This window comes from Gouania willdenowi, chromosome 6 (assembly GCF_900634775.1).
Source record: "Gouania willdenowi chromosome 6, fGouWil2.1, whole genome shotgun sequence".
Taxonomy (NCBI): Eukaryota; Metazoa; Chordata; class Actinopteri; order Blenniiformes; family Gobiesocidae; genus Gouania; species Gouania willdenowi.
This window is the reverse complement of record NC_041049.1, coordinates 67,850,405-67,871,019: the sequence shown is the minus strand read 5'-3', so window position 1 is coordinate 67,871,019 and position 20,615 is coordinate 67,850,405. Positions and strand designations below refer to the sequence as shown.

Below are 20,615 nucleotides of genomic sequence, written 5' to 3'. Positions count from 1 at the left end.
AAAGAAAAACCTTATGGATAAACCACATTTGATGAGCTCAAGGAAATTCTCACATTTTTTTGTGCTAAAATGTACTTAAAAGTGCAGATGGTGCCTTAAACTCTTTTTTCCATTACTGGCACAACTGTAATGCATTTTATTAAGTGTCGACTGAAATTTCAATCAATGGATTCTATTGAAGGACTTTCAAAGCATTGTTACAAAAATAATAGTTTGATTGAAGGTTCAAATCTAAATTAAAGAGTAACTAAATCCCAAAACCACTTTTCCGCTGCTACAAATGTATTTGAGTATAAAGTAGCGCTGTTTAGTGATCCTGGTCCAAATCTCAACATTTTAGTCAAAGTATTTCAATTTTTGCGTATTCTGTTGTAAAATGTCAGAGTGACTGCCATCTATGGGTTGAAACCAGGTTATTACAATAGATTTTTGATATTGGCTGAGAACAAGATCACGTGACATTTTGGGACCATATTGTGTCACGAAGCACTGTTAGCCCCGCCCCTTTTATAAAAACTAGCACCTGTGAGCTCTACAATCTGTTGGATTGCGAGAAGGGTGAATAGAGCGCTGTAATGAGTAGCTAGTTAGCATAGATTGTACATTAGAGATTTTATAGTATAAACTGGGCGTGTCTTAACTGCTCCAGAAGCCCCGCCCATAATCAAAGCATTTTTTGATTTCCCTCCTCATGTTACTCTTCAGAGGTTTCTCTAGAAGGCATTGATGGGAAGTTACATTTAAATCAGCATTAGTCCAAGTAATAATATTATTTTTGTCCACGGAAGGTAAAACTACCATATAAGTCAGTTGTAGATATTTTAGTCACGCCAAGGTCACAAATTCATTAAAACGCCAGAATATGTTTTTCATCAAAAATTGTCAAAAGAACTAAATTTTTCTAAAATCCTACAACTCGTTCTCAGATAATCACATGAATTATCCCTAAACTACATAAAATGATGACCAAACTGAACAAAAGTAGGAAGGACACTGGGTTAACCCCAGAAACCTTTTCGCGTGACGTCATTACTTTACTTAGCAACGCGCGCCGCCATTTTAAGAGGGGTAAACATTTGTCTGACAACCACTATTTACTGCTGATTTTGCAGTCTGGCTGATTTTTATCATATAATACCCAAATCCTGTGTAGTATTTGGCGGTCATAACCACGCCTGGCTGAAGGAAAAGATATTCTTTTACAGAATACCGACAGGAAAAGGCCAGAAACGGAAATTATGGATCCAAGCACTGAGGCAAACAAACGTAGATGGAACTACATGGAGCCCAAAATCAAAGTGGTCGTATGTTTGCAGTAGACATTGTGTTATGGTAGTTTGTGTATTTTGAGGATCTAATTTTATGACTGATTATGAATTAGCCTACATTTAAATTGTAATTTATTCAGTAACGACTGAAATGTTTATGGCTAGTATGTTTAACTTGAAGACAAGCAACGTGAAATTAACAGTAAATATGCAATGCGTTGACTTGTATATAAACTGCAAGTATATTAAATACACACATGTGCTTCATATGCCCATTTATGTTTTAATTTAGGCTGTATTATTATATTATTAGCAGTGCTAGCCTAGCATAGCCACATCACGTAACGAGCCAATTATCATGATGACACAGGCCTATATAGACAAAAACATATACATACAGTAAGTCTACCTTAAAGAAAATATATGCATCCAAGCTTTTATAAGTCCTCATCTTCTCCAGTGTGTAGACGCCAGGGCTGTTAATGAGCTACTCTTAAATATCAGGCCATTGGAGATCTGGACATGTTTTTCAATGAACCTTGAGGTGTTTGGTATGGACATGATTCCAAACCAACCAGATGTAACTTACCTTCATATCGGTGCTTGGCCTTTGGCTCTAATCTGCTGAAATATTCGTACAACGTTGAGTAAAACCTTTGTGTTGTCCGCGGTAAATGTAAATAGCGGTTGTCAGGCAAATGTAAACCCCTCTTAAAATGGCAAAGGGCGTTGTTAAGGCAAATGTCCCGGGTGATGATGTCACTATGAAAAGGTGTATACGGGGCCGTCGCACCCAGTGTCCACCCTCTAAACTACAAAAAGTACTAAATTCTAAATCTACATAAACATAATAATAGGATTACCAGAAATCTCTAAACTATAATAACAAACTTACAAAACTTTTGCATGGTGCGCTAAAGTACTCTCCCCACGTGTCTGCTGCTGGTCGACCTCTGAGCCCTTTATATACAGCTCCTCCTCCCGCTCCACCTGATTGCTGATTTGAATCAGGTGTGTTAGCTGAGAGGGCGTGGCAGGCTGAGGCTCCCTCCTATCTCCTTTCCTATCCACTTTTCCACAATCCTGTGGATGACGTCACAGGGTTCACGTTTGTTTTGACAATCAGATGCACTTCAACTAAGAGACGTAATAATCAGACGACCGACAAGGTCTGTGACGTGACGTCTGCCGTGGTGAAAAAACTACAAATTTCCAGAAATGGACTTAAAGAGTATTTATAACACTTTCCACTGATATAACCTCAAAAATCACACGGTTAGAATTTAAATCAAAGGAAAAGAGGCTACGAAGAACAAAAGTGAAACTAAAAGAACGTCACATTGAGAATCTTTTCTCACACTCAGAAATATGAAATGTGTTGAATAATGAATATAACATAAGGTGGATAAAAAAAATGTCTGATCCATTTTTTTGAATCACAGTGTCTGTTTTATGTCAGTTATAATCTGATGTCTTCAATGGGTTTTAGATCATTTACTTAAAGCTGTTCAAGGCATATTATTGCATTGGTAACTTACATGATCATTACTTATCGGTCATCATGAGTTTCCAAAATGCTTGCGCGTGCATTTCCCTTTAAATGTTGTCGCCAAAAGGAATTGTGGGTCAGCATTATCTCGTCTCCTTTAGTAAAGGATGCATCAGTGTTTCCTAGGCTAAAGGAGGTTATAAAGGAAGCATTGAGCCTCTTTTACTGACCTTAAAGAGAAGTTGGACGTTCTTTATCATGACCGCCACTTAAACACTTCCGGGGGTTAAGGAAAAGTGGATAGGGAAGTAGATAGAAGGGACTATTCGGACGCAGCCCAGGAGGCACCAGCCGTAATACTGTCACTTATTTAATTGCATATTGAATGTTTCCTACACACTGTAAATATAATCAAAACGTGGAAGTGCAACCTTAGGTAGAATATGTAGAAAAGTGCTTTTTCCTCCTTGCCAAAACCAGGACTCGGTCCAGTTGAGGTTGAACTAGTACTGTATGTGGCCCATTGAAGAAAGATAAGTCTGATGCAAACACGTTGATCTGAGTGACTGAGAGGAATCACATTATTAATCCAAGTTATCATAGAGATACATTACCAACTACGTTTAAGGTTTAATGCTTTGTAGAGTAAATCAGTGAGAAAAACATGTAGGACAACAACATTTATTGACTTAAAGCAGACAGCAATCAGTTATTTTCTGGATTTGGTTATGTGACGTTAGCAACAGATGGCTAGCTCCTTCCTGAAACTAGGTGTAGGAAAACACACAACGAAAGGGGAAATATCAACTGTGGAACAAGAATTGCACTAGAACTGGATACGCAGCAGTCATCCTGAAATAAAAACCTCTGCACCATAAAGTCTCTTCTTTTCTACTGTTAGAACAATATCTTCACATATATAAAAACACACACCACTGGTAGAAAATCAACAACAAGCTCCATAGGGCACAAATAGGTGACATTACTAGGTCAGTGTTATAAGGCATACAAAAACAACATTCCACACATGAATGCTGAGGTTGACATGAGAAAGTGTCGGTTAGTGCAACAGGTACACAATGTAGAAAACCTTCTGAGGTGCTAAAAGTTGTTCAACGTGACACCAAAACATCGACGTGGTGGGCCCAGCATCACACCTCTAATGGGCCTGGAACTAAATCACTGTTGCATTGCAACCAATCACCAGTCCTCATCCATAAAAGGAAATCAAACATTCAGTGAATCGGACTTTTATTTAATTCAAGGCACCGCGCTGCAGGCGAGCCCACACCTCCGCTCGGTGGGCGGGGCTGAAGCAGGGGCCGAGGACCCGCTCCGCCTCTTTGATCCTCTTCTGGAAGCGGTCGCGGTCCCGAGCCATTTCTTCCCAAGGTCCCTTACGTGATGCCTGACGAGCAAAACGCCACGTCCGCATGACGTGAACGTGGACGTGAGGAGAAAAACGCACCTGCAAAAACAACAACAGAAGAAAAAAAGAGAGTTTCAGTCACATGCTGAGGACAAGGGTTGGGCTCAATTACATTTTTCAATGAGAATTACATCTTCAATTATCCATGTTCAATTATAACTCAATTACGATAATGGTGACCTGTATTTATTCCAATCACAATTAAAAATACAATTATTATTTTTCCCCTGAAAGTCATTACAATTACTAAAGCTCAAATTCAATTAATCACAATTACTGAGCCTTTAATAAACCTCAACCCTGCTGAGAACAACGTGGGAAATATTGCATTTTTCCTTTTTGAACTCATTTAACTTAGAGTCACAATCAGATGTTTCTTAAATCCACTAAATGTTCAATCTGTACTTTATTTGTTTCTTCCTGTAACTTCCTGTTCTCACAGCCCTTTAATGCAGCTCATCTCAGCCCGTGGGCAAGTCAAACCCTCTGTTGACTGAACTGGGAGTCACATGATATATTTAGTCATGACGACCCACAGTGTTGCTAACCAACAACAAACACTGTGTGTAGAGCAGAAAAACAGAGGGTTCCCTCGTTAGAATGCATTAGACCAGAGGTTCCCGAACAAAAATGTTAAAATATCATTTTATGCAGTTTTTTTTTTTACCAATTACTAGATATTTCTGGCAACCTCAAGGTTGAAAAAATTTGCATTATAGACTGATTTTATAAAAGAATCACTTAGATATGGACCAGTTTAAACGCAACTGGGCTGCAAATTTTAGGTGGGGAAAAGAGGAACAATTTTAACATCAAATGTGCCTGAGTTTCTAATCCCAGCCGGATCTTCACTTCAAAAATTATAGATTTTTTTTTTTTAAACCAATTTGTGTAATTTTTTTTTTTTGATTTTTTGTGTAATTTAGAGGAATTTTGTGAAATCATTTGCGAGAAATTGCAAGATTTGTGGAAAATCTGTGTTCTTTCCACAATTTTCAATTAAAAATGACTGCATTCATGTGATATAAACAAAAAAAAAAAAAAAACAACTTCAAGCCCCAGAACATATAGTGGAATTTCATTAAATTGGTGTATGTGAGATATCTACAACTTAATTATTTGGTAACTTTAATTAATTAATTACAATTATGACATAATTAGAATTGTAATCGTACTTGAAAAAAATCTGTTGTAATCATAATTGAGTTCATATAATTGACTTTGTAATGGCTATCATAAGGCCCTAAAAACTAGTTGAAATATGATGAGCACATTTAAACTAGAGTGAAAATCCAGTAAGACCTGAAAAATTTGAAAAATGGAAGAAAAAAAAAATCCACATTTCAGGGAAAAAGATTGAAAATGGGAAAATGTTTTGGCTCTTTTTTTTTTAACTGTTGAGACCATTTTATTATTTGAAAAAATGTAAATATAATCTAGGTTAACTGACAGAAAAAAGGCTCAGGAGCCCACACCAAAATTATTAATACCGATATTTTTATTGATTAAGAAGTGTAACAAGGAAACCAAGAGATGAAAAACAAATTAGATGACAGATAATATTCTTAGTGTATTTTACAGCTGATTTAAAACACGGGTCAAAACTGACCCGTTATCATCAGAGATGCTAACAGAAAGCTAACACAAAAGGAACAAGGTTAGGTTTCCTGGGCTTTCAGGCTTAGTAATTGTGATTAATTGAATTAGAGCTTCAGTAATTGAGAAGGTAATTGTAATTAACTTTCATGGGGAAAATAATTTTAATTTGAATTGTAATTAGAAAACATGCAGGTGACTGTAATCAATTAAGTTGTAATTGAACGTGGACAGTTGAAGATGTAATTGATAAATATAATTGAGTCCAACCCTGGTATTTATATGTATAGCTCAAAGCTGAGAGAACTTTCTGTGCTGATTGAAAAAGTGCTGTTTAATGTGAGTGATAATCACCTGTTTGTGGGTGCAGTCTGCTCTGTTCGGCCTCTCAGGCTCTGGAGCTTCTGGATCTTTCTTTAAAGGTTTTCTCCAGGGGAGAAAAGTCTTCTCTGGATGAATGTGACGTCTCTGACGGGCCTTCGCAGCTCTGGGTTTTTGGGATGCTTTTGGACGTTTTACAACAGGAGTGTGTGGAACTTGTTTCTGGTGTGATGGGGTGTTGGGGGAGGTCCGGAGGTGGGCCTGGAAGTTCAGGGGGTGGTACGGGTCATTGGTTCGACTGAGAGACTTCCACAGCTGGTCTTCCTCCTCGTCCTCAGACGAGGCTGGACAGCTGATGCTCTCCTCCTCTTCCTCTGTGTCTGATGTGGATTCAGAGGGTGGAGCAGGAAGGGAGGCTTGTTTCTTAGCAACCGCTGGGATGGTGCTGCTCACGGTGGATGCACTGAAGCACATGGGGTTGTAGGGGTCACTGGGACTGCTAAAGAAGTCCCAAAGTCTCTCGTTCTCCTCTCTGTCGATGTCGGGACTGGAACCGTCAGAGCTGGTCCAGCTGCACTCGCTGTCGGAGCGGCTCACCCAGATGTTGAGGCCCTGGGGGCCGAGCATCTCCTCACAGGCTTTGTTGATGGACATGATGCCTGTGTCCGTGCAATCCTTCACGTCACTCTTATTCTTCCTCATGTGTGTGGTGGTTGAAATACAGGCAGAGAAGAAGAATGGGTTGTAAGGATCTGTGGATTTGGACAAAGATTCCCACAGAGCTTTACTCTCCTCGCTATCAAATTCTACAATGTTTTGGTCTTCCTCGCTGCTCCAGTGACAGCTTCTCTCCTCCTCTGTGGTGTCCTGTTTGAAAAGCTTCTCCTGCGTCGTGCACCGTTGGAAAAGCTTCTCACTATCCTGGTGGCAGCTGTCGCTTGAACCAGAGCTTTCTCCGCTCGAAACAAAGATGTTCCAGTCATGGGGGAAGCCCATTTTCCAGCTGGAGTGGTGACCTAGAAAGATCCCCTCTTCTGTGGCCGCTGTTCTGGAAACAAAGTCATCCACCAGTCCACAGCACAGGTCTTCGGCGCGCAGGCTGGATAGCAGAGCCTCGGCTGTGGATTTCCCAGTGAACGGGTCGCTGACGTCCGCACAGAAGTTGGAGCTGCTGCTGTCTCGCTCGAACAGAGAGGAGAATAAAAAGGACTCTGTGGAGTTAGTGGCAGTGGCCATGTGCTGGATGTGCTGGCCAGTCTCGTCTGTGATTCTGACGTGGACCTCAAACCTGAACATCTGGAAAACTGAATAAAAAAAAAAAAAGAATGAAATTTGTTACTTACAAAATGTTGTCCATATAGCTATAGATAAATTACTAAAAGAGAAGACTTAATTAATCTGAGCACTAATCCTACTCAAAGGATTTTGGTGAGAAGTAGCAGTAGAAATATGTCACTCATCCAGTTACCTGAAGAATATGAATTTATTAACCAGTAAAATTGTATACTGCAAGGTTGTCATGTTGCTCTTATATACTTATCGTATATATGAATTAGAATGTTGCAGAATCAGAGTCAGTTTTTTTGGCCAAGTAGTTTTTTGACAACACAAGGAACTTTGCTTGGTGGATGGTGTGAAAAAACAAAAACAAACCAGAAACAGTATAATAACAATAATATGAAGGATTAATATAAATATGAACATATATACGAGTAGTGCAGGTAATATTGTTGTCTGTTGACATTAACAGACAAACAAAAACTGATTAATCAAAGATAATAGGATTAACAAGGAGACTGTGTTACATAAGATGCCACTTTGCATTCGTCTAGTTTATTTCACTTTCTTTTGCAGCTAAAGCCAATCAACACCAGTTAAAGAAAGTAAATAAATATTTTAAAAGGGCTTACTAGTTAGTTGTCATATAGTTTGGGGATTATAATTCCTGTGTGGCATTCATCTACCTACTGGAGATTTAGAAAAACAAAAACATAGTCCTCACACAGCTTTAGGGTTTTTCACAGCAGCAAGGTGAATTTCCCACGGTTCGTTTACTCGGACATGACCGTACTATTAGCCAGCTTTCATTAAAGTTATAAGAACCTTCATCTGCAGACATAACACAGGAAGTGAACCAAAGTGGAAACTGGAATAACCAGATTCATGTTTAAAAAGCAAAGATAAAAAACTGAAAACACTAAACAATAGAGTGGGTCACTAAGTTACATGAGGGTAACTTTTTCTTTCTCTTTTTTTTTTTTTAAACCATTTGCTTGCCAAATTTTGAGAAAAAAAATTCTATAACGTATATTGATTGTTTATTCCGAGTTCAATGCACATTACATATACACATGACTATTTTTGAATTAACACAAGTTATAAATTCCCACCTCTGTAATTGTCATAATACATATCAGTGGTTGCTTCCTATCACAAAAGGTTTTGTCTTCTAGTATTATTTACACACAGAAAACAAGAAGAAGAAGTCCGGAATCAATTAAATACATGTTCAGCAAGAAAAAAACCGAATAGTATATTAAGTTTATTTATTTTTATTTCTAAATCGGTTTTAGGTTTGTATTTCATTGAACAATGTTCTGGTTTTTAATCTCACGAGTAAATTCTTAATATAATACTAAAATTTGGCAAAAATGAAGCTTTATCTTCCCACAGTGACCTGACCTCTGACCCCTTCCAGCTTAGTCAACAATTCAAGTCACTGGACTTTCCCGGAACCGCTGAACGTCTCACAGGGACCAAACCCCGCCACAACAGGCCGTTAAAAACGCGAGTGTAGCTCACCTGACACAAAAGAGTAGTAAATGACTTGAAGCAGGAGCCTGAGCTGTTCCCACAGCACCGTTAGCATCTGTTTAGTCCAAGGCAGGAGCGCCATTCCTCCGCTGCCGAAGCTCTCAACGGCCGTCCTCTGTGAAGCAGCCACTGTCTCCATGTTGACGCCTTTCATCTCCCTCACGGCGGTTCGGTTACGTGTAAAAAATAACTCACGTATTCTGGTACTCCTCGTCTACAACCCACGGGTTTAGCTTACTCGTCGGTGACAGATAGTCGTAAGTGTGCTGTCGCTTCATTTTCCGGGAGAACCGTGCCATTTTTCGATCGCTTTCGTCAAAGACTGGTGTGTAATACCTCCATGTTGTTTCTTCGTCGTGTCTGAATTGAAATGACGGCTGTTGCAACACTCAGCGTTTATATAAACAAAGGACAATGACGCAGCGCTGCGCGGAGATTGGCTACAACCAGAGCCGGATAAAGCGATTGGCTACAACTGCCGCCACTCACTTATCTTTTTTGCTTGGCCCCGCCTACTTGAAGTGAAAGTGCCGGAAATTTCCCCAGTTTCTGGTTAACCCGAAAACACTGAACGTAAAGCTAAACGAAAACGGGGGACTTTCCTTTGTACATATTTAGTGCCACACCTCCATACACACAGAACACACGACTATTTGCGTACCTGTCAAGTTTTGGATTTGAAAATACGGGACATTTTCTGGCGCCCACTACGAGCCGTCCCACGCGCCCAACCAAGCTCCAGTATCCCTTATATTTTAAGACAAGTGTACAATAAATCTAAAATAGCCACTTGTCAACCACTTACTGAATACAATTATGTGATTAGAATCTGGTAGGTCGTCCTTTATGAACACTGAAATGCTGTGAACATTCCTACTAGGGATGGGTGATATGGACCAATACTCATATCACAATATATTTTCTCAAAATGGTGAATACGATATAAATCTAGATAATTTTATCAAATAAAGTCTGACCAAAAAGACAATTCTGAGTTAAATTTGCTGTTGTTCTGAGGAGAAAAGCAGCGACTCCTAAAACTAGTATTTTGATACATAATAAGCTATAATATATACATATATATGAAATATTGTAGTTTTCTATATCGCCAAAATAGAAAACTCGATTCATCTTGAATCTCGATATATCACTCAGCCCTAATTCCTAAATTATAAAACAACTTAAATGAAAACATAATTGTGTATATGAAGCACATATGTTTATTTAATATACATACAGTTTATATACACGTCAACACGTTGCATATTTACTGTTAATTTCACATTGTTTGTCTTTAAGTTAGACATTAACATTTTATTTTCATTATATATTTTATTTTAATTTCTCATGGTTCTCTGGTATTCACTAATGGCTTATTAGACACATTTATTACAGACTTCACATTCTTTAACGCAGCATATTTGTGGCGCTTGTGATTGGCTGATTTTTCATGGTGACTTACGTCATTCCTTCCGCTGTGGTAGACGTTAAAATCTCAGTTATTAATCTAACAGAACGTGTAACTGATGTCCCATTCATCATCTCTCTTCTGAGTTGTTTCCGGGTTTGTTGCCTCTGTCAGCACTAATCTCGCGAGAACTGCCACTCAGGCCATTTCAGGTTCAGATCTCGCGAGGCTAGTGACGGAGTTCAGTTTAGTAAGGCGTCTTTTAATTATTACTACAGTAAAATACGGGATATTTACGGGAAGATGGCGGGAAAGAGGGGTAAAATACGGGAGTTTCCCGGTCAAAACGGTATACTTGACAGGTATGCTATTTGTGACTCAGATTGTTTTTTATTTTTATTCAATATGTTTTCATTTATTTGTGAATTATTATTCATGGTTATTTTATTTTTTTTAAATGCTGTAATTATATATATCCTACACTAAATGTCATTATATTCAATAAATCATTTTTAATAAACACAACCCTTTGTCAGAAACCTTTCTGAGGCTTATTTTCTCTAATGTGAACATTTGTAAATCAAAGTTAAAGGCACTCTTTTTCTCTATTGCGTGTGATTGAGAGGGATGTGTTTTGACATGTTGTTGATGTAATGATTTTACTGATTATTATTTTTTTGCCGACTTTAATGTAATGACATAGATTTTAAGCTGTTGAATGTTTTCTGTTGCACTTTTTGATCGTGTAAAGCACATTGAGTTGCCTTGTGTATGAAATGTGCCATACAAATAATTTACCTTGCCTAAAGGACAAACAGTCTCAAAACATCTGATTTCTACTGAAATTAAATCTAACAACACAAACTGTACATAAGCGATGAGACAAATCAGACATAAACAACCTCAGGGACAGTCAGCTTATCACTAAAAGACAGTTTAAGAGCAAAATGCACAATATATAAACAAATTAAATACTAAACTTAATACACATTAAACATCTTATATACATATACCAAGTAAATAGAATGAGACCCTCAATGATAAATAAATCAATCTTGTACATCATTTGTTTTGAAGATGTCATCTTCAACTACAATAACTGATCGTTTGATTTCTAATTGTAAAACAACTAATTAATAGAATATTGTTAGATGTAAACTTCTACAATTCTTCCTGCATGTATGTCTTTGACCCTGACAATCATAAATTTTGCATTGTTTGCACAAGCAAACACATCTTTGTATACCCATTTATTTTATTTAATCTATCATTATGCATTAAATTTAATTCTTGAATTGTCTTTTATCTCATTTGTTTATCATAAGTCAATGTTCTTTTTTTAGTATGTTTTGTTATTTTTTTTTTTTACTTTGGACTGTCAACACCTTTGAAATTTCCAGTTTGCAAACAAAATATACTTAAGGTTTAAACTGCATTTTGCCACTTTATTGCATATTAATTCAAAACCACATCTCAAAGAAAAAAAATGAATTTAGTTGATAATGGATGAGATTTAGTGTAGTGAATGATAATCAGGGTTCCCACTTTTTTCAAAACTTTTCCAAAAATATTTTATCAATTTTTCACGACTTAATTCTCAAGCACTAAGATCTTTTTTTTTGCGTATGTATTGCCTGGTTTTTAGCATACGCCAGCTAAAGTGACCTATCTTCGTAGTTTTATAAATGAGGCGGAGTGAATTTGTGAGATATAATGCTTAACATCTTTGGGGTTAAACATTTTAAACGTTAAAATAAAATATGCTGTATTTTCAAAACAGTTCAAATATTCCATGACTTTTCAAGACTGGAAAATCGTTTTTTCAAATTCCATAACTTTTCCAGGAATTTCATGACCGTGGGGACAATATTGTGTGAATGATAAAGCATTCATTAACAGTAGTTTGTGTTTCAGTGTCACGGGGCCCCAAAATGAAAGTCACATAGGGCCAAATAAAGGCTTAGGCCGACCCTGTAAATATTAGCATAAACAAAAAAAAAAAAAAAAAAAAAAAAAAAAAACAACTAACTATAATTGTATGGCACCCTTTTTTTTAAAAAATAAACTGGCAATGATGAAATCTAACAAGACAAAAGGATAAAAATAAAACGTACAGATTGTCAGTTTAGTTCAAATCATCCCAGCATGAAAACAACAACAAACGTCTTGTGATTTCAACAGTTTTATTAATCCAAAAGTGTAGAGTTTATGCCACCAGAGCAGAAGCTGTAGAGGACTCACTGTGAACAAAAATGGAAAAATTTATTATTAATTTATTACTAAGACTCACCATCAGGTTTAATCTCAATATTAATTACCCAATTATGGTTCTTTAAGGGTATAAGAGCCAATTTCTAAGAACTGAAGTCACTTTCTACTAAATGTATTCTGTATTTTGACAATAAAATCTTAAAGTCCACTATTGGCTTTGATTAAAACCTCAAAAGACAATAATAATGTTCTTAAATACTGTATGAAGGGGACTGGCAGAACTGACACGTAGTAGCCACTCTGCTAATTTACCTCCAACGTTTCTCTAGCACATTAGAAATATCACTACTCTTACAGGTAAAGAGCAGGACAATGAATTGTGCCTTGGGTGTTCTTAAATAACCTTGCACAAACATGAGATCCATTATAATACGTACTACTTCCAGTTGGGGGCCAGTACTCTCTTGGTCTTGTAGTAACGGGCCAGCCTGTGGATCCTGCTCTCAATGAGAATCAGGCGGAACTTGGCATCCTTGTCCTGAGAAGTAAACCAACAGCATAATGGGTTAACTGTATTTACTTTATGTTTAACCCAAACATGAATGAAACTTGTTTGTTATCCTTCCTAGAGGATTAATCAATGCTGCACCTTTCGGTTTCTCTCCAGATGCTTCCTGACAGCCACGGCCTTCTTGATGAGGTGGTAAAGATCCTCAGGCAGATCCGGGGCCAGACCCTTGGACTTTAGGATCCTAAGGATTTTGTTGCCAGTGACGAAACGCACCTGGGCGACACCATGGGAGTCCCTCAGGATCACGCCTACACACACACACATTTATTTTACCCAACTAAACATTAAACTGTCATTTATTTGTCACTGTAAACAAACTAGAATCTTTAAAAACATGGAAAAATACAGCAGAAGAATAGAAATTAACACTGTAAAATAGAGGAATAACAATTATCCATAATCATTGATAAACTTTGCACAATCACACATGGTCTTAATGTTTGCTTGGGATGAAATAAGTTAAATACTAATGCACAGCTTATTCCATTTTACAAGAATCACTTCAGCCCATCATTGCAACATGTTAGCAGACCTCCACCTCTCTAAAATGTGAAAATGTTCACAAATACAACTCCTTGTAGTAAAAGCTCAGAAATTTTTTGATTATAATTTATTTTGTCAACTTGAGTAAAGGCTCTATACAGGACTTTCATTTATTTTTATTTTACACCCCCAAACATTGTTTTGATGGCACAAATGACAATGTCCTATTTAATAAAAACATATAGTACAAGATTTAGAGATTTTAAAAAAATGTGGTAAAAGAAAATTGTTTATCTACCCAACAAGTGTTTTGTACTTAAGTTATTAGCTACGCTACCCCTGGATTTGGTGGACTGGGTCTTACATGTGCAACTTTAACTGTAAATGTATTTGTTCAAATGATTTGGATTTTAAGTATAGACAACAGGAAACAAATGAGAGCAATGTGTCAGTGATGCACTGATAGAAATGGACAATACTGAAATGTATACATTACAGAAGACAGAAAGCAAGAATATTGTGTATATCTACAGATTTATTTATGAGCAAAATTACTAGGTTTAAAAGCAAAAAGTGACAACATAACTAAAGCAGCAGCAAGGATACAGTCTGTCTTAAGAGCTTTTAATTTTTAGCGCTGTATGCATTTTGTCTACATTCTGCAGCTGTTTATGATTTATTACGCACTGGAGGAATATATTGTGCAGTTGACAGTTATTAAATTACATTCTGCACTGATTATTAAATGATTATTTTTCTAAAACTTTAAGAAAAAAATAACATATCACCATTTTGAAAAATGATAATGAAATATGTTTTTCAGTACAGATTGTCCAGCCCTATACACTGATGTGGATTTTTTTTGTCTTGTATTGATCAAATAACTAACATCTGACAAATGATAACCCTCCACATGTTTTGACTTTAACAAATCAATACTCCTCCTCCCCCCCCCCCACTAGCTATGTATACACAGTTGCACACTTTTAGTATGACCCCACAATATTAATGCAAATCCCCTACATTAACATAGATCCTGAAATATGTTTTTAGGGCCTCATTACAAGTAATATCCCATTTTACTGATAAACAAGCATTTTGATAACAGATTAAAACAATACAATATTTGCTTTTACATATCTAACGATTTACCATGATAGATCAGGACCTAAATTTATGGGATGCAATAATAAAACTTACCAATCTGAGAGGGAGTCAGGCCCTTTTTGGCCAACTTGAAGATCTGCTCTTTGACATCATCAGATGTGAGTTTCAGCCACTATAACAAAGAGTTTAAATATGATACTTAACGCAGGATACAGAGTACACACAAATGGATAATTCTTAAATAAAAACACCGATCTCAAAACTGTTTATAAATGATTTATAAAGCAAGGTTCACTTCCAAAAGGGTTGCAGACATTTTTTATTTTTTTTAGAGAGAGAAAGGAATATAATTTAAGAGGAAAACTACATTTTAAGATACAATACACTACAACAACAATGAAAAAATGAGTACTGTATAACAATAACAGTGGTTAAATTATGGAACTCTGCCTAAAGGATGAAATAAAACAAAGCACCAACATAAACCAGCTTAAAAATCTTTTTAAATAATATATAGTTATTAAGTGTAAGAAAGAACAGCAACAACTTTGCTAAAACAGCAGTAATATACAATATGTATATACTGGTATAAATATATTCATACTTAAGCACAATGAAAGGTTTTGTTAATTTATATATTGCCACTCTAAATTTACTTGATTAAATTTGTGTCATAAATATGAAATAGTATAATGTAAATTGGCACATTTAAAAACTAAGTATTAAACTGAAAGAAATATGAGACAGAAGTGTAGCTGAATTATTGACAATGATGCAGCTTGACTTTGTTTAATGTTTTAAAAATATATCTATTTTTTTCAATGTTGTGGAAAAAGATTTTTTAAAAATGTCTTGAATGAAATAAACAAACCAATATGATCCACTTCGCTAAATGAATAGTTAGAGGCACTGGATAATGGTTGAACAGAACCTGAGATGTGTACTTACAGTGGGAACACTGCGCCTGTAAGGCAGAGCGGACTGGGACAAGCCCTTTCTGTGAAACAATAGGAAATATGAATTAACTCAGTGGAATGGCAAAAATAATGTATGTAAAAGCCATAGAAATGAGGAGAATCAGCTTCCAGTAGTAGATAACTAGTCAGCCTGTAACTGCTAATGCTGCTAGCTATATTCGTGCTAATGAAGCACTCAAAAGGAAAAAGTTAGACCTGCTCCAAAATCATTAATAGCGGTACATTTGCATTTAACCGCTTAAAAAATAAAATATAAATAACAATAAGTGCTACATTAGAACAGTAGACGGCCATGCGGTGCGTCAACTTTGCTATAGCTTCTTAGCTCGACATGGCTGCTCCGTCGAACCGAGACGTTTTCATATTCTTTTCTCCCGTTAAAATGTAGATTTTGACCCGTTTTGTGGTCCCTTACAACCACAGTACGTTTAAACCCCGTTTTGAGTAAGTAGACTAGCGCTATTGAATCAAATTTACTGTTTAAATCAATTTATTAAAAGCTCACCCGGGAGCGTGCATGCGACCCATGATGGCGGTAGAGGAAGAGAGGCCGAACGAGACAGCAATGGGTGCTTTTGCGCCTGCGTCGGAAGTGACGCAATGACGCAAAAAGGACACCTCCGACAATGTACAAAATATTTTTAAAAAAAAGTATTATTCATCTATTTCTTGTTTTAAAAAAGTATATAAAATCATTTTATACATATATTAAAAAATGTATATCTTAAACGGCATTATTACTGATTTGTATTTTAAATCCCTGTATATTTTATTTTGTATCTAAATTTACTGTAATTTGCAACTTTTTATTTTTAAATTCACATTATCTCTTGGATCACTAAAGTGACTATTTTGTGTACATATTTTCATTGTCCATTTATGTGCTTGCTTATATGTTATTTGTTGTATTGTCACTGTTATACATGTTGTGATTTTAATAGGCTAACACAGTGCATGCTTTTTTCTTTCTTTCTAGAATTAGTTTTTTCGATCTCAGATATTTCTATGCTGCATTTTATTTGAACTACATTCACATTTCAGAAAGTAAAAGTATAGAATAATAATATGATAGTAATTTAATAATAGGAATATAATAAAAACACATTTCAATCAGTAATGTTTTTTAATCAGTTGCTTGACATTTCAGGCGACTCCAAGGTTGATAAACACTGGCCTCAGATAGTTAACAAATTGTGTGTGGTTTTTTTTATGACACAACTTTAAAAAAACAAAAAACAAAACCTTCCTGCACCAAATTACCACTAAGTGATGGTAAATGTGAATTTAATTTAATTGAAAGCCTTTATTGTCATTATACACAGTATGAGATTTAAAAAGCAGCTCCATAAAAGCGCACACACAGCAATATAAAAGACTACACAATAAATACAATAAATAACTACATTAGTGCAAATTTAATAAGAAGTTTATCTGCAACCCCTTTTATTCATTGTTTAAATAACCTTTGGCCAAAAAAAGACCAATATGGTATTTACAGAACAAAAAAAAACAAAAACAAACATGTATTCACTTCACTCAAGCTGTGGTTTGTGAAAAAAACAATTCAAATATTTATATGAAGAATTGTGATGTTAAAGTAAAAGTACTTAACATTTGTACTGTTTTTCACTTTGTTACTTAACAGCACTGCTGCTGAGCGACTGTTTTTATTATAGTCATTTTTAACAGTTCCGTCATTTAATTTTAATTAAATTAAATTGGGCTTAATTAAAGCCCAATTTAATTTGCCTCGTTTCTTTCCTCTTTTGGTCTGAATAAGCTTCTCAAGCTTTATTTGTTGATCCATATGCCTTTTACCAGCCACTCTCTTTAGCCACTGCTTTTGTTTTGTTCATCGTAGGGTGAAATAACTTACATAGGGCACTATGAAATACATTTTATTTTTTCAAATTCCATTTTATTTTTTTCCCCAAATTCTGTGTTTTCCAAATGTATTTATTTATTTAGCATTGATGAGATTTTGAACATATTCAAGTATTTAAAACAAACATTTTATCTTAATTATTTAAACTTTCCCAATTAGTATTATTCAACCAAAATGGATCTTTATTTATATTTCTTTTATATGCAACTATAACTACAATTATTTTGCCACAGAACGACATAGGCAAATAAAGACTCCTAATATTAGCAGTCAATGGCAAATAAAGGCTGAAAAATGTGAAAACACTTTCTCAAACTGTTTCCAAAACTATATTTAATTGGTTCACTTTGTAAGTTTGAAAATGTATTTTATCTTATTGGAAATAGATATTGAAATGTCAGAGATTAATGTACTTAGAATTTCAATGCCATTTTTGAAATATGTGGTTACTGGCTGTGTGAATGTGTGTGTGGTAGTCTTAAAATAGGCGGATGACACACACAGGGTGGATCTGATCTTCCCACTAAGCTGGGATAGGAAAAAATGCATTTTCTGTGAATTTTGTCAGAGTTTGAAAGGGATCCTCCACTGTTTTTACAAATGTGGCCTAAAACCTTTGAAATGTCCTTATTAGAAGATCTATATGAGGTGAAGCATTCAGGATCATTTAGCAGCTTTTTCAGTCTGCTTTGGTTTGCTCTAACAATCAGTAAAGCATAAAAAATTCAATGTAAACCTCTTTTGTTTACTGAGAGAAGATAAATTAATTTTTTCAGGTCACGATTTTAATTTATCATCTCTCAGTAAACAAGATGTTTACATCGAATTTTTTTAAGTTTTACTGATTTTTAGAGCAGCCCAAAGGAGCAAAAGTTGTCATTTTGACTGAAAAAGCAGCTGAATGATCAACTTATATAGAACTCAATGGGCTAAAAGGGGCTAATCACGTCACCAATGACATCATTTCAACATGGCAGCGCACAAGGTAAGATAGTCCCAGTTTTAAATGTTAATAAAACGAATATGGTGCAAAATAATGCGTTTAGTTAGGCAAAGATCTTCTAATAAGGTAATTTCAAAGGTTTACAAATGAAGGTTGACCATCATTGAACATTTCTCCCTCAGACAAAAAGTGACACATTCATATTTGTTCAAAAACATTTAATCTGCACAAGGAAGAAGGGATTACAGTACACACTGATCCATTTAGGCAAGAGGTCACCAATCAAGAATAAATAACTGGCCCAATTAAGACAAACTGCTTGCTTTCTTTGTACAGTTAATTAAAGATGTAATTGTGACATCGGAACTGCATACCTTTAAAAACGTGGTCAAGTAAAGTCATTCTAACGTAGTTTCTAATTCACCAAGCAGCTGATCTCCTGCTCAGGCTCTTGTTCCCTTTTTTATGACGACAGTGAATGTTCTTTTGCCTTTTCAGCGGCGATCGGCAGTTTAGTGAGACCCCCCTGAAACACTCAAAAGCAGGATTTTCTAGGCAGTTTTTGTTACCATTTCTCACACATTAATTTAGCAAGCGGACCCAGTCTAAACGCAGTTACTAAGCCTTTGTTCTGAAGCGCTGTGCAGACTTACAACCAGTGTCATTGGGCAATCTACTACTACACGTGTGTGTTCTCAAGCCTACAATACAGAACTCCTCTTTGAGAGATGTGTGAAAAAAGTCAAAATGAGAAAGATCGACTGATGTGCATTTAGTGGCGTTCTACTGGAACAAAACCTCTATGTAAACCAAGACGGATCACACACTTGTTTTGGACCAACTGAAATATCTTTTACGACTATGGATCTCTCTTTAATTAGGACATATCTCATTGTTAATAAAATACATATAGCAGTAAGGCCATAATGAGCATTTAAAAACTGTGAGAATAAACAAAGGCACCCTGATCAGCTCCCTGTGGAGGAGAGTGGTTCAATTTAACCTTCTTTTTTTAGTGTGTTTGGCACATTGCAGGAAATCACAAGGTTACTGTTGACTTTCTGAAATTTGGGAAGTCCAACTATCTGACCCAGAAATGTGTGCTTCCAAACGAGAAACCCTCCTAATAATCTACGAGGAAAAAAAGGAAACAAGGTAAATGTAAAAATGAGCCCTCTCTCTAGTCCTTAAAAATAAACGTGTCAATCTATATATACTCTTCTCAAAGTAAGCAGTTTGGTCCTCTATTATCAAAATGTACAAAACATTACAGCTCTGTTATATTGAGTGAAACGACAGAAGGAGATTGTTTATCACAGAAACAATCTGAGTTACAAACAGAGACGAATCAGTGAACGTCAGGCTTCCCTGTGAGGGACTGGCCTGCGTCTAATGGAGCATTTTAATGCATTCATGTCATATGAGAATATTCAACAGGATCTATAGATCGTGCATGCACAGCAGTGTTCCTGCTCACATCCTGATTCATCTCGAACAAATTTTGGTTTGCAATTAAACATCTAATATTGCTCTCGATACTTTTGATTCACGGATCAAAAAAATCTCCTAAAAACAATCGATTTACAGACAATTCATGGAGTAGTGCTCCTAAAAAACGAGTGCTGAAAGTCCCTAGTCATTTCAAGTAAGGCCGCATCTACCGCTGTTTCTCATACGATGCGGGCGTTTGTGTGTAGACGCACAGTCCGACTCGTCGTGGATCAGAAGTAAGGAACCGCTGTCAGTTTGTGCCACTTGACAGTCTCCTTGCTCAGGTCAAAGTCTTTGAGTCGGAGTGTTATACTGCCCAGAAAGTAGTTCTCACGCAGCGACTCGGCACTGAGCACGCTCAGTTGCAGCTCGCGCAGGCCGAGGGTCTCCTTGCTGTAGCCGCTGTACACCAGCTGTGGAAGGACAGGATGGAGAAGTGAACAAAAAAGACAAGGGCATCAAGATTTTCAGTGACGGAAATTAAATCAATGAAAATCTAGTGGCAATGTTTGATTAAGTCATTTTAGAAATAAAAACAGTTTGACTGATTCTGGAAACCTCAAAGAAGGACCTGGGGCCAAAAAGCCTCCATGGCAGTAATGTAACACATACAGTAGGTGAT

At 36.2% G+C, this 20,615-nt stretch overlaps 3 protein-coding genes and 1 non-coding gene across 5 annotated transcripts in view; all 4 read right to left on the bottom strand.

Annotated features, from left to right (window-relative positions):
* Positions 1 to 3,422: 3,422 nt before the first annotated feature.
* On the bottom strand, positions 3,423 to 9,356 carry LOC114466222 (protein phosphatase 1 regulatory subunit 15A). The gene is made up of 3 exons (XM_028451810.1): positions 8,906 to 9,356; positions 6,137 to 7,407; positions 3,423 to 4,225 (listed from the first exon to the last, which is right to left on the bottom strand). The coding sequence occupies exons 1-3, from the start codon at positions 9,069 to 9,071 to the stop codon at positions 4,013 to 4,015; spliced, it is 1,650 nt and encodes a 549-aa protein (XP_028307611.1). The 5' UTR covers positions 9,072 to 9,356; the 3' UTR covers positions 3,423 to 4,012.
* A 3,135-nt stretch (positions 9,357 to 12,491) lies between these two features.
* rps13 (ribosomal protein S13) lies at positions 12,492 to 16,252 on the bottom strand. Its single transcript, XM_028449592.1, has 6 exons — positions 16,180 to 16,252; positions 15,646 to 15,694; positions 14,791 to 14,869; positions 13,186 to 13,355; positions 12,974 to 13,074; positions 12,492 to 12,565 (listed from the first exon to the last, which is right to left on the bottom strand). The coding sequence occupies exons 1-6, from the start codon at positions 16,200 to 16,202 to the stop codon at positions 12,532 to 12,534; spliced, it is 456 nt and encodes a 151-aa protein (XP_028305393.1). The 5' UTR covers positions 16,203 to 16,252; the 3' UTR covers positions 12,492 to 12,531.
* On the bottom strand, positions 12,793 to 12,921 carry LOC114466282 (small nucleolar RNA SNORA19). The gene has a single exon (XR_003674430.1). It is a non-coding gene; the product is annotated as a small nucleolar RNA SNORA19 (small nucleolar RNA).
* A 2,453-nt stretch (positions 16,253 to 18,705) lies between the features above and the next one.
* Positions 18,706 to 20,615, bottom strand: part of pik3c2a (phosphatidylinositol-4-phosphate 3-kinase, catalytic subunit type 2 alpha) — a 62,279-nt gene continuing 60,369 nt past the window's right edge. The window contains exon 33 of one of the 2 annotated variants that reach the window (XM_028449135.1): positions 18,706 to 20,406. In XM_028449135.1, coding sequence (XP_028304936.1) covers positions 20,224 to 20,406 — 183 coding nt within the window. In that variant the 3' untranslated portion in view covers positions 18,706 to 20,223. The remainder of the gene's footprint in view (positions 20,407 to 20,615) is intronic. The other variant, XM_028449136.1, reaches the window with a different exon arrangement.

What these genes read in the sequence shown, in the direction of transcription:
- LOC114466222 (XM_028451810.1), bottom strand. Translation starts at nt 9,071, where the DNA reads ATGAAAGGCGTCAACATGGAGACAGTGGCTGCTTCACAGAGGACGGCC. An exon ending in TTACTACTCTTTTGTGTCAG is followed by an intron (nt 7,408 to 8,905) that starts GTGAGCTACACT and finishes TTTTTTATTCAG; the next exon opens with TTTTCCAGATGTTCAGGTTT. An exon ending in CAGACTGCACCCACAAACAG is followed by an intron (nt 4,226 to 6,136) that starts GTGATTATCACT and finishes TTGTTTTTGCAG; the next exon opens with GTGCGTTTTTCTCCTCACGT.
- rps13 (XM_028449592.1), bottom strand. Translation starts at nt 16,202, where the DNA reads ATGGGTCGCATGCACGCTCCCGG. An exon ending in GGTCGCATGCACGCTCCCGG is followed by an intron (nt 15,695 to 16,179) that starts GTGAGCTTTTAA and finishes ATTGTTTCACAG; the next exon opens with AAAGGGCTTGTCCCAGTCCG. An exon ending in ACAGGCGCAGTGTTCCCACT is followed by an intron (nt 14,870 to 15,645) that starts GTAAGTACACAT and finishes TCTTTGTTATAG; the next exon opens with TGGCTGAAACTCACATCTGA.